Here is a 13,133-nt window from a genome sequence, read left to right as displayed (position 1 = left end):
CATGCAAAAAACATCAAGTATGTATTTTTTTATAAAAAAAAAACACTTCCAAGTATTTTTAAAATATCTAAAAGCATTTGCAAATAATTAGAAAACGCTTTTAAAAACGTTTGGTAATCCAAATTTAAAAGTATTTAGAAGCACTTTTTTTTTGGATAACACCTAGCAATCTCCAAGAAACACTACTAATTTTTCAACACGTTTTCGAATTTTTATTGAAATTTTCCATGTTCATCGAATAACAATGCTTTCAAGAAAAGTGCTTTATGTATAAATAATTTCATTTAATTAATTTTTTAAGCCACGAAGACCTCACCGTCGATATGTCCGAGTGGTTAAGGAGACAGACTCGAAATCTGTTGGGCTTTGCCTGCGCAGGTTCGAATCCTGCTGTCGACGTTCATTTTTTAACTTACTTTTTCTTCTCTTCACTTCCATGATTTGGGCCTTGAGCTATGGTGGCTTTGTCCGGCCCATTTATAAAAAAACTAGGTGGGCTTTACCCGGCCCATTCATAAAATTAGAAAAGTAAAAAAAAAAAAAAAAAAAAAAAAAAAAAAAAAAAAAAGAAAAGAAAAGAAAAAGAAGAAGCAGAAAACAGCGTTTCCGGAACTGACGTTGAGTTGCTAGTATCACAGCTAAAGCTATCCCTCTCTGCTCTCAAAACCCTAACCCTCTTTGCTCCGGCGCGCCAAGCAAACCAGAAACTCTCTCTCTCTAGAAACGCTAACCCTAGGCGATTCAATCCACCGGGAAGCAGCAGCAACCATGGCTTCCCAGACACCGAACCTGGAGTGCCGGATGTACGAAGCGCGGTACCCGGATGTTGACATGGCGGTGATGATCCAGGTGAAGAACATCGCCGACATGGGCGCCTACGTCTCTCTCCTCGAGTACAACAACATCGAGGGCATGATTCTCTTCTCCGAGCTCTCCCGCCGCCGGATTCGGAGTGTCAGCAGCCTCATCAAGGTCGGACGCATCGAGCCCGTCATGGTCCTCAGGGTCGACAAGGAGAAGGGCTACATCGATTTGAGCAAGCGGAGGGTTTCTGAGGAGGATATTCAGGCATGCGAGGAGAGGTACAACAAGAGCAAGCTCGTCCACTCCATCATGCGCCACGTCGCCGAGACCTTGGGGATTGATTTGGAGGTAATTTTTGTGCGATTTGGATTGTTAGGATTTTGTGATGTTTTGGGTTGTGAGAATTTCGTGAGAATTGTACATTGGAGAAGAAAAGTAGACTTTTTTATGCCGGTCTGTTGTGTTGCAACACTGGAGTTAGAAATTCATTGCTGCAATTTACACAATTTAAGGCTTTCGTTTGGAAGTGCTTTTAAAATGGTTTTTAAAATGATTGGAAGCGCTTTTAGAGAAAATGTTTTTTGGTTCTAAAAGCCCTAGCCCCCACTTCAAGTGCTCTTTTAGGATTCATTTGCATTTTACTAAGGATTGGTTCCAAAAATATTTTCATCAAAACCGCTTATAGTCATTTTAGAAGCAATTCCAAACAAGCCCTAAGATTTTGTGTTATTGTTAACTGGGATTTATGGCTACTGCCTTTATCTGAATGAGGGATGGTCAAACAAATTATTGATGTTTTATTACCTATCGTTTTTCATATGATTTTAGGCTATTACTAATTTACTTTATTTGTTACAGGACTTGTATGTCAATATTGGCTGGCCGTTATACCGGAAGTATGGTCATGCTTTCGAGGTGAGGATGTTTACACTGTTCAAGCGTATGTTTGTGGTGTTGTTTTTAGGTAGTTAACATGATTTATTGCTCTGTGCAGGCTTTCAAAATCGTTGTGACTGATCCTGATTCAGTTCTTAGCACCCTCACATGTGAGGTCAAAGAGGCTGGCCCTGATGGACAGGAGGTAATGCCTTTTTGTGCGAGGTTTCTGCCTCATATTCTCTTGCTTATGTTGCATATGTAGAGGTGTCATACTCGCTTGCATCGGAATTGTAGGTCACTAAGATGGTTCCTGCTGTGTCAGAGGAAGTTAAAGAATCTCTGGTGAAGAATATTAGGAGAAGAATGACCCCGCAACCGTTGAAGATCCGAGCTGATATCGAAATGAAGTGCTTCCAATTTGATGGTGTCCTTCACATTAAGGTTCTGTATGTCCTCCAATGGCCTCTGCTTATTTTTCTTTCACGGTGTTTATCTTTTTTTAGCTGGATTTTGATTTTAGACATTGTGATATGCAGGATGCCATGAGGAAAGCAGAAGCTGCGGGTAATAATGACTGTCCTGTGAAAATTAAACTGGTTGCTCCTCCACTTTATGTTCTTACCACACAGACTCTTGATAAGGTTTGCTCCAACTGTGATTTAAATCTTTATTTGTTCAATATTTCAATTGCACGATTACCAAGCAGAAATCTAGATTACCCACGAAGCTGTATAGTGGCACGCTGATAATGTCTGCTATGTTTACATAGACTACATTGTAGGTCATGCTGTTGTGAATAAGCAAGTGTTTTGATTCAGGGCTTAAAAGTTTGTTTTCTTATCTACCAAAGAAGGAACATTAGAGTTTGTAAAGAAGTCGATCTTCAAATTTTGTACCTTGAACCTTTGAATTTGAGTCAGTTAAGACATCACCTGATGGCTGTTACTGGATCACAGCCTTTTTTCTGCACTTGTGTAGCGATGAGACTGTTTGACCTTGCCACTCTAGCGCTAATTTAGTTTCCTCTTAGTTCTTATTTATTGCTTGATTTATATTGTCAAATTCTTCAATTCCTGCATCGATAGATGCAGCATTGGTTATAACTTCTCTTCTATCAATACCATACTTTTGGAAGCTGGAAATGTAGCACAGTTTCTGTTGACCTTCCCGCGGACAGTTGTGAACTTGATGATACAGTTGTCACTAACTACTTAGCTAATGACTTTTATAATTTCTGTTCTTGGTTGGGCAGGAGCAAGGAATATCAGTTCTAAGCAATGCAATTGTAGCGTGCACACAAGAAATTGAACATCACAAGGGGAAACTAGCAGTGAAGGAAGCACCCAGAGTGGTGAGTGCCAACCCTTATTCTTCATATTTTGTCTGTTTTACATATAATCTTGGTTTTGCCGTCTGTTTTAGATATTCAGCGGAAATTGACTTATTATCAATCTCTTATTTTAGAACCTACAGAACTTACTTTTTTATCAGCGCAGTCATAGCAATGAGTTTCAAATCCACAGTAATCTTGATTGACTTTTTCGCGTAAACTCTTGTATTTATGGGTCTAATATGGTGTACTGATGTAGGTGAGCGAGCGGGATGATAAACTACTTGCCGAGCACATGATTAAGCTTCGCCAGGAGAATGAGGAGGTTAGTGGTGATGAGGGTAGCGAGGAGGAAGAAGACACCGGAATGGGAGAAGTTAACGTTGACGCAGGTCCCGGCATAGTAGATTGAGAAAAAATGTGGATTAGAGGTAGTGGCATAACCGTTTCCGTCAAGCAAGTTCGTTTTTTGATTATTTTGTACTCATGCTTTATTAACATTTGTATAAAACCGATTTCGAAGTATTGTATCATTGAGGTATTTCGGCAATTTACCAAACTGAGCCGAATTTTTGGTGGAGGAATGCAGATACATGACACCTTTAATTTTTAGTTCGACATTTAAAGCAGTAAATAGCCATGTTGTCCCATTTCCTTCCCCAACTCCTCCTTTTGCTTATCTTTTTATGGCCTTAGTTTTCGGATGTCGTCTTAGCTTTTCGTGTTTCAGTGTTCTCTGAGCTATTGTTCCTCTCCAAATATTACTTTCTCACCGTGAATCTACAACCATCTACCCCGTGTTACTCATTTTATCGAGTATCTCCTCCAAGGATCACATCCGGTGACGCATTTTGGTTGTTGGTAACATAAGGGTGCGTTTGTTGCATCGGATTATCTCGGACTGGATTAGCTTTAGGGACTAAGCTGGATTGGCTTAGACTAGACTAAGCTGGACTAACTTAGTGAAACGTTTGGTGCAGTGTCGGACTAAAAAGCAGAACAATTAATAAACTATAATATTATATTAATTAATGCATAAATAGTAATATTTTATATTATTTAATGTTTATATAATAATATTTTATGTTTTTTAATGCATATTTATTCCTCTTTTACTTTACTCCAAACAGACGCCCCTCCAGAACCATCTTCTTTTTTCTTCTACCTCTGGCTCAGCCCCATTTCTTCTTTCCTCCATCTTTTTCTGCGAAACGCATGTGTAAAGTTCATCCCAAATCCTTCAAAACAAGCTCATCCTCTTCACCCTCTTGCCACTGTTAAGAATTTCCACCTTCTTTATCCTTTTTTTGCCAAAAAATTTCGGATCTCTCTCCTTCCTCTGATACATGTGTTGCCTTCTCCGCCAACAAAGTCATCTCATAATTTTCTGGCAATGGGTGGATTTTGAATTTTGGGTTGGACTTTGTAGTTATTTTTTCGCCTTTTTTTTTATAAAATTTTTGTGGTTGGATTTTGAGGTTTGGGCAGTAGGTGGAGCTTTGTTTCAGATATGAGCGGTGATTAAAGGGTGTTGCAGAGGAAGAGGCAGAGGTGAGGAAGAGGCAGATGGGAGGATGAGAGGAAGAGGCAGATGGGAGGACGAAGCGGAAGAGGCAGATTTTGCAAGATCTGGGTTGGAAATGGGTTGTGGAACGCGAGGAAGAGGCAGATGGGAGGACGAAACAGGTAGGAGTGAAGCGTAGTAGTGTGGTCTTAGCAGTCCGCCCAATTTCGGGGGTCTCGCTAAGACCCTCTAGCGAAGCTGTTAGTCGGACTCAGTCGGAGCGAGTCTCATTAAACGTTGTCCCCGTGTGAAACAAACACCGGATTACAGTCCAGTCTAGTCCAAGGATGTTTAGCGAAGCCAAACAAACGGACCCTTAAAGTGCAATTTGCACTATTTGGTAGGATAAAGGAGTGCTCAGAGTCTCGTTTTTCGTTCGTTCTTTTTGTCATTTGGTCTTTCTTCCATGTGGCGGCGGTGGACTTGCTGTGGTGGGACGGGTGGAGGTGGTTGTTTTACTTTTTTAAGTCTAGATTTTTTTGTTTGTATATTGCTGTGGGTTGCTTATTTAGGGCTTATTTTACTTATAATTTTTGTTTGTGGAGTTGGGCTTTTGCTTGGCTGTATTAGACTCTCTCTTTGAGTTATTGTTATCAAGGTCTAAAATATCGATAATATCAGAAATATCGGTAGTTTAAAAACACGGAAATTTCGATGGAAATATTGGGATATTATCGATATCGATAAAAATTGAATAAAAATCATGGAAATTGTAAGAAAAACTTGGAAATTTTTATTGAAACTTTACAGGATGTTTATTTAGTCAATTATCTATTAGTTTATCACAAAAAATTAGATGGAAATGCATTGCATGATGAATTTAACTGATTTAAGTTGATTATATAGCGAGCTGGCAAACATTGTAAGTGTAGAAAATATGTAATAATTAATGAAAGAAGTTTAAACACACCATAATTATTTATATATAATGAATTAGTACAATATTTTACACTTTATACATTGCATGGTAAGATACATGAGTAACTTAGTACCACATAAAGTTCCTATTAAGGTCTAAAATATAGATGATATCGAAAATATCGGTAGTCCAGAAACATGAAAATTTTAATAAAAATATCGGGATAATATCAATATTTTAGACCTTGATTTTTATCTTGTATTATCAGTCTCGTTCAATGAAATTTACTTGATTGACAAAAAAATAGGCATATACAAGGCTCCAAGTTAACTAATCTACTTATAATTTCAATACATTAATTAACTAATCATGTATAACAGTCAACCAAAACCATCTCCACATTAGCTAGACTGATTATAGCTGACGTGGCATTATCACTATCTATTACTAACAATAGTATTTCGGTAATGCTAAGGAGACTATTTATGTGAACCATTTTATGTATGAAGTTTTAACAAAATATTTTCGGTACTGTTCACTTTTAAAGAAAAACCATATTTTTACCTTTAACTGGCACTATTCACTATACCTTTAAAAATGACTTTTCGTTAGTTTTCCTTTTTATGTAAGGATAATGTTCGAAAGACGAAATTTTTTAAATCAAATTTGCAAACCAAATTATGTGATTGTTGATGGTTTGATTATTACTTAAGTATAGATTAATGTGCTTATTTCCTATTAGTGACACATCATTTAGTTTGCAATTTGGTTTAAAATTTTAATATCTCTAACATTACTCTTAATGTAAACTATTTAATGTGATTGTTGATGATTTGTTTTACTTTAAAAACACATTTCCAAACGATCCGAGCTTGCATTCATATCTTGGTCTTAAAATGACTCACATAACTTATTACAACTCATCGGTATTTTGTCGCTTAGTACTACGATCTAGCGATATTTTCTTTACTTGTAAGTGAAAGATCTTAAGTTTAATTCTCGCAAAAAATAAATTTAAATCGCATTATTATTAGCACATCGTATGACTTAGCCCATAATATTGTTTGTTAAAAAAAAAAAAAAAAAAAAAAAAAACTCACCATTATTTTATACAAAAATGATTTGATAGTGTACCTAATTCTGTGGACGCAAGTGTTCCAGACAGAAATGAAAATAACATAATTAATTGCAGACAGAGTTTAATAAACGAGCAGCTACTCCATCGGATACCGACATTTCGAAACTCCTTACAAAAATACCGCGTACTCCTCCCTCCATCTCCAATCCCCCCGATCACCTCCTTCCTCCCCCCTCCATATAAATACACCTCCCTCTCTCACTCTCTCTCTCCTCCTCTCTCTCTCTTTCTCTCTCTACAGTCTACACAGAGCTATCAACCAACAACGATGGGAATCTCAGTCTCCAGCTTTTTAAAAGAGCGAAAATTCCTCTTCGTTTTCACACTCTCACTCCTACTCGTCTGCCTCACAATCCTCCTCTTCACCAGCACCAGCACCCCTTACCCTCTCTTCTTCTACTCCGATCTCCAAACCTCCCAACCCATCTCCCCTTCCGCCCCCTCCAACCCCGCCGGAGCGCCGACCCAAGTAGACGACCTCGTTTGGGAGGAACCCTCTTTCCCTGTTTCTGGGAATTCGAATTGGAACCTCTGTACGGGTCCGGTGGCGGTCGATTACATTCCGTGCTTGGACAATTTTAAGGCGATCAAGGCGTTGCAGTCGCGGCGGCATATGGAGCACCGCGAGCGGCATTGCCCCCAGCCGCCCCCGCGGTGCCTGGAGCCGCTTCCCAAAGGGTACAAGGTGCCGGTTTCGTGGCCTCAGAGCAGGGACATGGTGAGATTTTTACTTTGGCAAGATTTGTTTCTGGTTTTTCTCAAATGGGCTCTGTTGATTTGATTCAAGAAGGCGGGTGATTTGGTGTGTTTCTGGTTTTTCTCAAATGGGTTTCTTGATTTGAATGAAGAAGGCGGGTGATTTGGTTCGTTTTCAGAATTGGGTTTATTGGTTTGATACTTGAAGCAATCGGCTTTGAATTTAATTTTCCAGGAAAATGTCATGATTTCCTTTCTGGGAAAGTGTTTTTGGAATTGTGAAGTGGTTGTTGGCTTCGTCTGTTTACTTGCATTCAATAATGTATTGGTGATGTTCTCTGTTTCTAGATATGGTATGACAATGTTCCTCACCCGAAGCTCGTCGAGTACAAGAAGGACCAAAATTGGGTGAAGAATTCTGATGACCATCTTATTTTCCCCGGGGGTGGTACTCAGTTCAAGGAAGGAGTTGATCACTACACTGATTTCATCGAAAAGGTACACCGCTACCCCCGCTTTTGCTTTTACATTGCTTGTGAAAATGTTGATTTGGTTTCTATTCTTTTCGTCCTAGACTTTGCCGGTTATTGAATGGGGAAGGCATGTAAGGGTTGTTTTAGATGTTGGCTGTGGTGTTGCTAGCTTTGGTGGCTATTTGCTGGATAAAAATGTTATTACCATGTCATTTGCCCCGAAAGATGAACATGAAGCTCAGATACAGTTTGCTCTTGAAAGGGGGATTCCTGCTACTCTCTCAGTGATTGGAACGCAAAGGCTGACATTTCCGAACGATGCATTTGATTTAATTCATTGTGCAAGGTGTCGGGTTCACTGGGATGCCGATGGTAGTACTATGTCTAAATAAATCACTTCTTTCTATCAAGTTTGGAAGTTCTTTCTTTATGCACTATTCTCTGTCCTATTTTCTATGGTTATTTTGACGGTTTTTGGTTAGCGTAGGAGGGAAACCACTACTGGAGCTCAACAGGGTTCTTCGGCCTGGGGGTTTTTTCGTATGGTCAGCTACACCAGTTTATCGCGACAATGAAAGAGATACAAGTGTATGGAAATGTTCGGAGTCCAACTCTATTTCTCTCTTTCACTCATCCTTATAGTGACCTTCTATTTTCTTTACTGGACTGCATTTCATGGAAGCTTTAGAGTTTAGACTTAAGCAATAAAATGTACTATAAAAAGCAAAGATACGTGCAGCTGACCTAAGTTTGATATTCATCATGTTTCTTCCAGCAATGGAGGCTCTGACAAAATCAATGTGCTGGGACGTTGTTGCTAAGACTGTCGATTCAACTGGAATTGGGCTTGTAATATATCAGAAGCCTATCTCCTTTGCCCGATATTTCAAACGCAAAGAAAACAATCCACCTGTTTGTGGTCCTAAAGAGAGGAAAGTAGGTGCATGGTAATTTTCTGGTTATCCTCTCTCCTAGCGCTGCCACTTACTAGCAGCAGTTGTGTAAAGCTTTTGACGAACAGAAAACTAGTCTAAGCAGAGTACCTTTAGACTCTCGTAATTTTGCCTATTTTTTTGTTACAGGTATGCGCCTCTCACTGCTTGTCTTACCCCACTACCTCGCTATGGCTGGCCCTTGCCCTGGCCTATCAGACTTACCGGTAAACCTCCAAGCCTAAATCATGACCCGGAAGGGGAGGAATTGTTCTACAAGGACACCCTTCAATGGACTGCACTTGTGTCAGATGCCTATAAAAAAAATGCTGCTATAAATTGGTCGACTGTGCGGAATGTAATGGATATGAATGCTGGTTTCGGAGGGTAAAGATATTTTCATTTATATTTTGTCATCATATTGCTTAGCCGTTGGGGTCAGATGATCACTCCAATGCTGCTCTAATCCAATCCTCTTTTACCGGTGGTGCCTTTCAGGTTCGCTGCAGCACTTACCGATCAACAGCTCTGGGTAATGAATGTCGTCCCCATTCATCTACCCAATACTCTGCCGGTTATTTTTGACAGAGGGTTGATCGGAATATACCATGACTGGTGCGAGTCTTTGAATACCTACCCTAGAACCTATGATCTGCTGCATTCCAATTTTCTCTTCGAAAAACTTCCAGACAGGTACAGTATGATGTCTCACTGCTCTTATAACCTTTTGATTGCTACAGATCTTCTAATGCAAGTATGTTATTATTAGTTTCGCACACCGGTCAACAATTTTGATTGATATTAGTCTTCGATTTTGTCAGATGCGACATTGTAGATGTCGTGGTGGAGATGGATCGCGTATTAAGGCCCGGTGGATATCTAGTGGTTCGGGACACAGTTGAAGTGATCGACAAGCTGAGACCGATTCTGCAGTCGCTTCACTGGTCTACAGCCCTCTACCGAGATCAGTTTCTTATCGGTAAGAAAGGTCTCTGGCGTCCTTCGAGAGGTGCAAGTAACTCATGATTGGAGTTGCTCATCTTGTTTTATAATTGTACGATCTTATATCATATATATTAACCAACCGTGAGATAGAAATAGCACGTTTTCGACATTTTTGTATTGTTTTCGAATCGCAAATTAAGCGTCGACACGATCATAGATAAAATTTATATTCATACCTGTAATGGAATGATAAGATAATACAAATAAAATGCAGATTATTACATCATTACATGATCAAGCATAAATGAGATACTTGGAAGCCAAGAAATCTTGCAAACGGAACAAGAAGAAGAACGGGAACGAGTCCCGTTGTCGTCACGAGACAGACAAACAATGGAAGGTGGAGTTATCCGTGGTGAGGCTGCCATATCTTGCAACAATAGTTCTTGAATAACAACCATACTCATCTCTGCAACTAAATGTCTGATTAGTATCTGCACTCCCAAGGAGAACAGAGTGATCCTTCACCTCCATCCACCCTCTCGAATCCTGACGGTTAAAAGCCCGCCTCGAATATCTTCCGTGCTGGCTCTTCTCCTTCAACGAATGCGACAAATTGGTCAGCAGCAAATAGGTGTCCTTCCGCGACCCCGGTAGCGTGGCGGTGATCACATTGAGAGGGTACCTCCTCTTAACTTTACTCCTCAGCACCGCCGCGCCCATCTGATCCATAACCTTCACTTCCCTCTTCGCCCTCACTTTCTGCTTCACCAATTTGTAAGTCCCACTGTTCGCGAAGCTAATCGAGTTACTGAACTCGAACTGCTGGGAAACTCTGGTGGTGAAGTTGCCGGAACTCGACAACACCCAACCCACAAATTCGCTACTCCTCTCTGCCTTGATGCTGAAAGACCCATCAAGCTGTTTGAACTGCGAGCGGCGCTTTACCCTGACTGCCGGAGGCAGAGGCAAAAAACTGCGTCTTGCTTGCACGGTTTTGGACTGATGATCCAGCCAAATGTGCAGATTGGCATCCACAAGCCAGTACGAAATCGCATCCGTCACTCCGATTCCGAAGCTGTGAGGTTTTCCATCTAGAAGCTTCTCCAGAAATGGCGTCAGTTCTAGCTCGTAGGAAGGAAGATCGAATGCCCCAATCGCCACCACCGGCTCCCAAAACAGAGGGTTAATGCCGCCAGTGAACACCACCGGAAACGGAACTTCCGACCCCACCAACTCCCCGTCCACTGTCACGAAAACCTCCCTATAAGCTCCGTGTCCTCTCCCCGTCGTTAAGTGGTTCGTCGAGATGTATATATCCGGCGGATTCGAGTACCAAAACTCGTCGTTTCCGTGGAACGACACGTACAGTTCCACAACGACTCGCCTTGCGTTCCGAGGAATTCGAATTGCCTTTGAGTGTAAATCCAATTCGCCCTCGATTCGGAACCAGGATCCTTTGTTTCCGGTATCTGATATCGGGAGGATCAAATCGGCCGGTTTGTCTGGGACGATTGCAGAAATTTGTTTTGGGATGATCGAAGAAACCCTAACAGGCGAAACGGTGGCGTTTTTATCGTAGGAAAGGAAATGGTCGTAGAAAAGGAAATGGACTTCGACGTGGTAAACGCCGGTGTAGTCGCAGTCGACGACGTTTTCGAGCATCATGGTGAGGTTGAGGCCGGAGCGTGAGAGGAGAGAGGAGTACTTTGTGATATCCTTTCGAACCTTCCAGAAGATTCCGTCCTCCGTGGGCTCGGCCGTGCTGGTACGGAGGATCTCAGCGCCGCCAAGCCACAAGCCGGCGATACGGTCGTACTGCTCGCCTTTGCATTTGGCACGAAACTCTAGGGCGACGTGGGACCACCCGGACCAGGGAGGGGAGGATGAGCAACCGGACGGCGGGGAGTAGGGGGTGGAGAAAGGAGGGCCGTTGATTGTGTTGGCGAAGGAGTGGGTGAGGACGCGGAGGGAGCAGGACGGGGTGAGACGATCGAACGGCAGGGGTTGACCAAGCTCGAAGTACTCTTGGGACGCGTGGCGGTGGAGGGAAGAGGGGAGGGATTTGGTGAAACGATCCGGAAAGGAGGACGGCGATACCGGGTTTGTGAGGAGGAGGAGGAGGAGGAGGAGTGAGGCGTACATTTTTGCGCTGGAGTGGAGTGAGGGTCACAGTAGGGACGGGTGCTGTGTAATTTGAACCAACTGCCAAGGGAGCCATAATTTGCACTCATAGTCCCCGCGTTTATTTGGTTTTTCACTTTGGTCTTGCATTTACGTCTTCGTAGTTTTGGTCTCTAGAATTATCATAATTCCTCAGTTTGGTTCTTGAGATTTAAAATCGATAGAAGTGATCTATAAGATTCTCCATCATAAACCATTTTGGTCATTATGTGAAAAATGTCCATTAAATTGAAGAAACCATCGGTTTAGTGGATGAGTTAATTTGACAAAAAATACCCTCAATTTAACAGAGAATGACCAAAATGATTGATGATGGAGAATCTTATGGACCACTTCTATCGATTTTAAACTTTGGGGACCAAAGTGAAGAGTTATGTCAATCTCAGTGATCATTTTGATTAAAAAGTCTTATTTTTCGTTAGCAACGTTAGCCTAATCCGTCAAATGAGTAAATCATTCAACTTAGTTGACGAATTAGACTAGAATGAAAGCACAAGAACAAAAATGCAATGAGTACAAATTCACTAGAACTAATAAAAACTCCAATGCAAAATACAAATGAGCGAAGTTTCCCAAGTTTATATGGTATCACCCAATAGGACCAAATGTGAAATTGGCATCCAACTTGTTCCTCTATTCATCGCTTTCCCTTAATCCAATCGATATATAACGTGTCTATACAAATCAATAGTGTTTTTTTTGGATATGTCATATTTGGTCTTCAATGCAATCAGTAACTGTTAAGAAACTCAGTTATATCACCGTACCCCATAGAAGTAGCCATGCATAGAGGGGTGGCGCCGCCGTTGCTCTTGGCATTTACATTAGCCCCATTACGAACCAAGATCTCAACCGTCTCTAAGCTCCCGCCGACGACGGCCATATGCAAGGGTGCGTGGCCTTCACCGTCTTGGGACTCCAAGTCGGACCCAAATCGGATGAGCACCCGAGCAACGTGGTTGTGGCCTTTGATGGCCGCGGCATGCAGGGCTGTCAAGCCGTATTGATCACAGCAGTTTATATCCGCGCCTTTTTTTAACAGCAATTCAGCGTTCTTCAAATGTCCTCTTCTCGCTGCCATCAACACTAATTCAGTAATTCTCCCATTTCTAGTTTCTACAAAAATAGAAAAGATCTTGAAATATAATTGGGCCTCGTAGTAACCAGAGTGGGACGAAGCCCATCAATCAGTGGGCTCAAACCCAACAAAATTATCTAACATGTTCCGTACAATTATTTTCATCTCTGCAAACTCTTGTTTCATTACGTCCCTTGATTTCCATTTGATTCTTTACGGTTGTTCTTGTACCTAACAATATTTGTGTTTAT

At 41.3% G+C, this 13,133-nt stretch overlaps 3 protein-coding genes and 1 non-coding gene across 4 annotated transcripts; 3 read left to right on the top strand and 1 right to left on the bottom strand.

Moving 5' to 3' along the window:
- Nucleotides 1-317: 317 nt before the first annotated feature.
- On the top strand, nt 318-399 carry TRNAS-CGA (transfer RNA serine (anticodon CGA)). The gene has a single exon. It is a non-coding gene; the product is annotated as a tRNA-Ser (tRNA).
- A 201-nt stretch (nt 400-600) lies between these two features.
- On the top strand, nt 601-3,647 carry LOC126629993 (eukaryotic translation initiation factor 2 subunit alpha homolog). Its single transcript, XM_050300167.1, has 7 exons — nt 601-1,152; nt 1,663-1,719; nt 1,799-1,885; nt 1,978-2,124; nt 2,220-2,324; nt 2,936-3,034; nt 3,273-3,647. The coding sequence occupies exons 1-7, from the start codon at nt 769-771 to the stop codon at nt 3,423-3,425; spliced, it is 1,032 nt and encodes a 343-aa protein (XP_050156124.1). The 5' UTR covers nt 601-768; the 3' UTR covers nt 3,426-3,647.
- Nucleotides 3,648-6,660: 3,013 nt separating this feature from the next.
- On the top strand, nt 6,661-9,906 carry LOC126629111 (probable methyltransferase PMT23). The gene is made up of 8 exons (XM_050298999.1): nt 6,661-7,292; nt 7,619-7,768; nt 7,845-8,115; nt 8,231-8,341; nt 8,519-8,690; nt 8,826-9,062; nt 9,174-9,368; nt 9,497-9,906. Exons 1-8 carry the CDS (start codon nt 6,843-6,845, stop codon nt 9,699-9,701), a joined length of 1,791 nt encoding a protein of 596 aa, XP_050154956.1. The 5' UTR covers nt 6,661-6,842; the 3' UTR covers nt 9,702-9,906.
- Nucleotides 9,835-11,805, bottom strand: LOC126629113 (peptide-N4-(N-acetyl-beta-glucosaminyl)asparagine amidase A). Its single transcript, XM_050299000.1, has one exon. The coding sequence runs from the start codon at nt 11,763-11,765 to the stop codon at nt 9,996-9,998; it is 1,770 nt and encodes a 589-aa protein (XP_050154957.1). The 5' UTR covers nt 11,766-11,805; the 3' UTR covers nt 9,835-9,995.
- Nucleotides 11,806-13,133: the final 1,328 nt, after the last annotated feature.

This window comes from Malus sylvestris, chromosome 7 (assembly GCF_916048215.2).
Source record: "Malus sylvestris chromosome 7, drMalSylv7.2, whole genome shotgun sequence".
NCBI classification, from domain to species: Eukaryota; Viridiplantae; Streptophyta; class Magnoliopsida; order Rosales; family Rosaceae; genus Malus; species Malus sylvestris.
The sequence above is the reverse complement of the archived record's forward strand: the minus strand, read 5'-3'. Positions and strand labels throughout refer to the sequence as shown.

Excerpts from the sequence above, each read along its gene's own strand:
- LOC126629993 (XM_050300167.1), top strand. The coding sequence starts at position 769 with ATGGCTTCCCAGACACCGAACCTGGAGTGCCGGATGTACGAAGCGCGG. Across the intron at positions 1,153-1,662 it reads CCTTGGGGATTGATTTGGAG|GACTTGTATGTCAATATTGG; the intron begins GTAATTTTTGTG and ends TATTTGTTACAG. Across the intron at positions 3,035-3,272 it reads TGAAGGAAGCACCCAGAGTG|GTGAGCGAGCGGGATGATAA; the intron begins GTGAGTGCCAAC and ends GTACTGATGTAG.
- LOC126629111 (XM_050298999.1), top strand. The coding sequence starts at position 6,843 with ATGGGAATCTCAGTCTCCAGCTTTTTAAAAGAGCGAAAATTCCTCTTC. Across the intron at positions 8,116-8,230 it reads GGTTCACTGGGATGCCGATG|GAGGGAAACCACTACTGGAG; the intron begins GTAGTACTATGT and ends TGGTTAGCGTAG. Across the intron at positions 9,063-9,173 it reads ATGAATGCTGGTTTCGGAGG|GTTCGCTGCAGCACTTACCG; the intron begins GTAAAGATATTT and ends GGTGCCTTTCAG.
- LOC126629113 (XM_050299000.1), bottom strand. The coding sequence starts at position 11,765 with ATGTACGCCTCACTCCTCCTCCTCCTCCTCCTCCTCACAAACCCGGTA.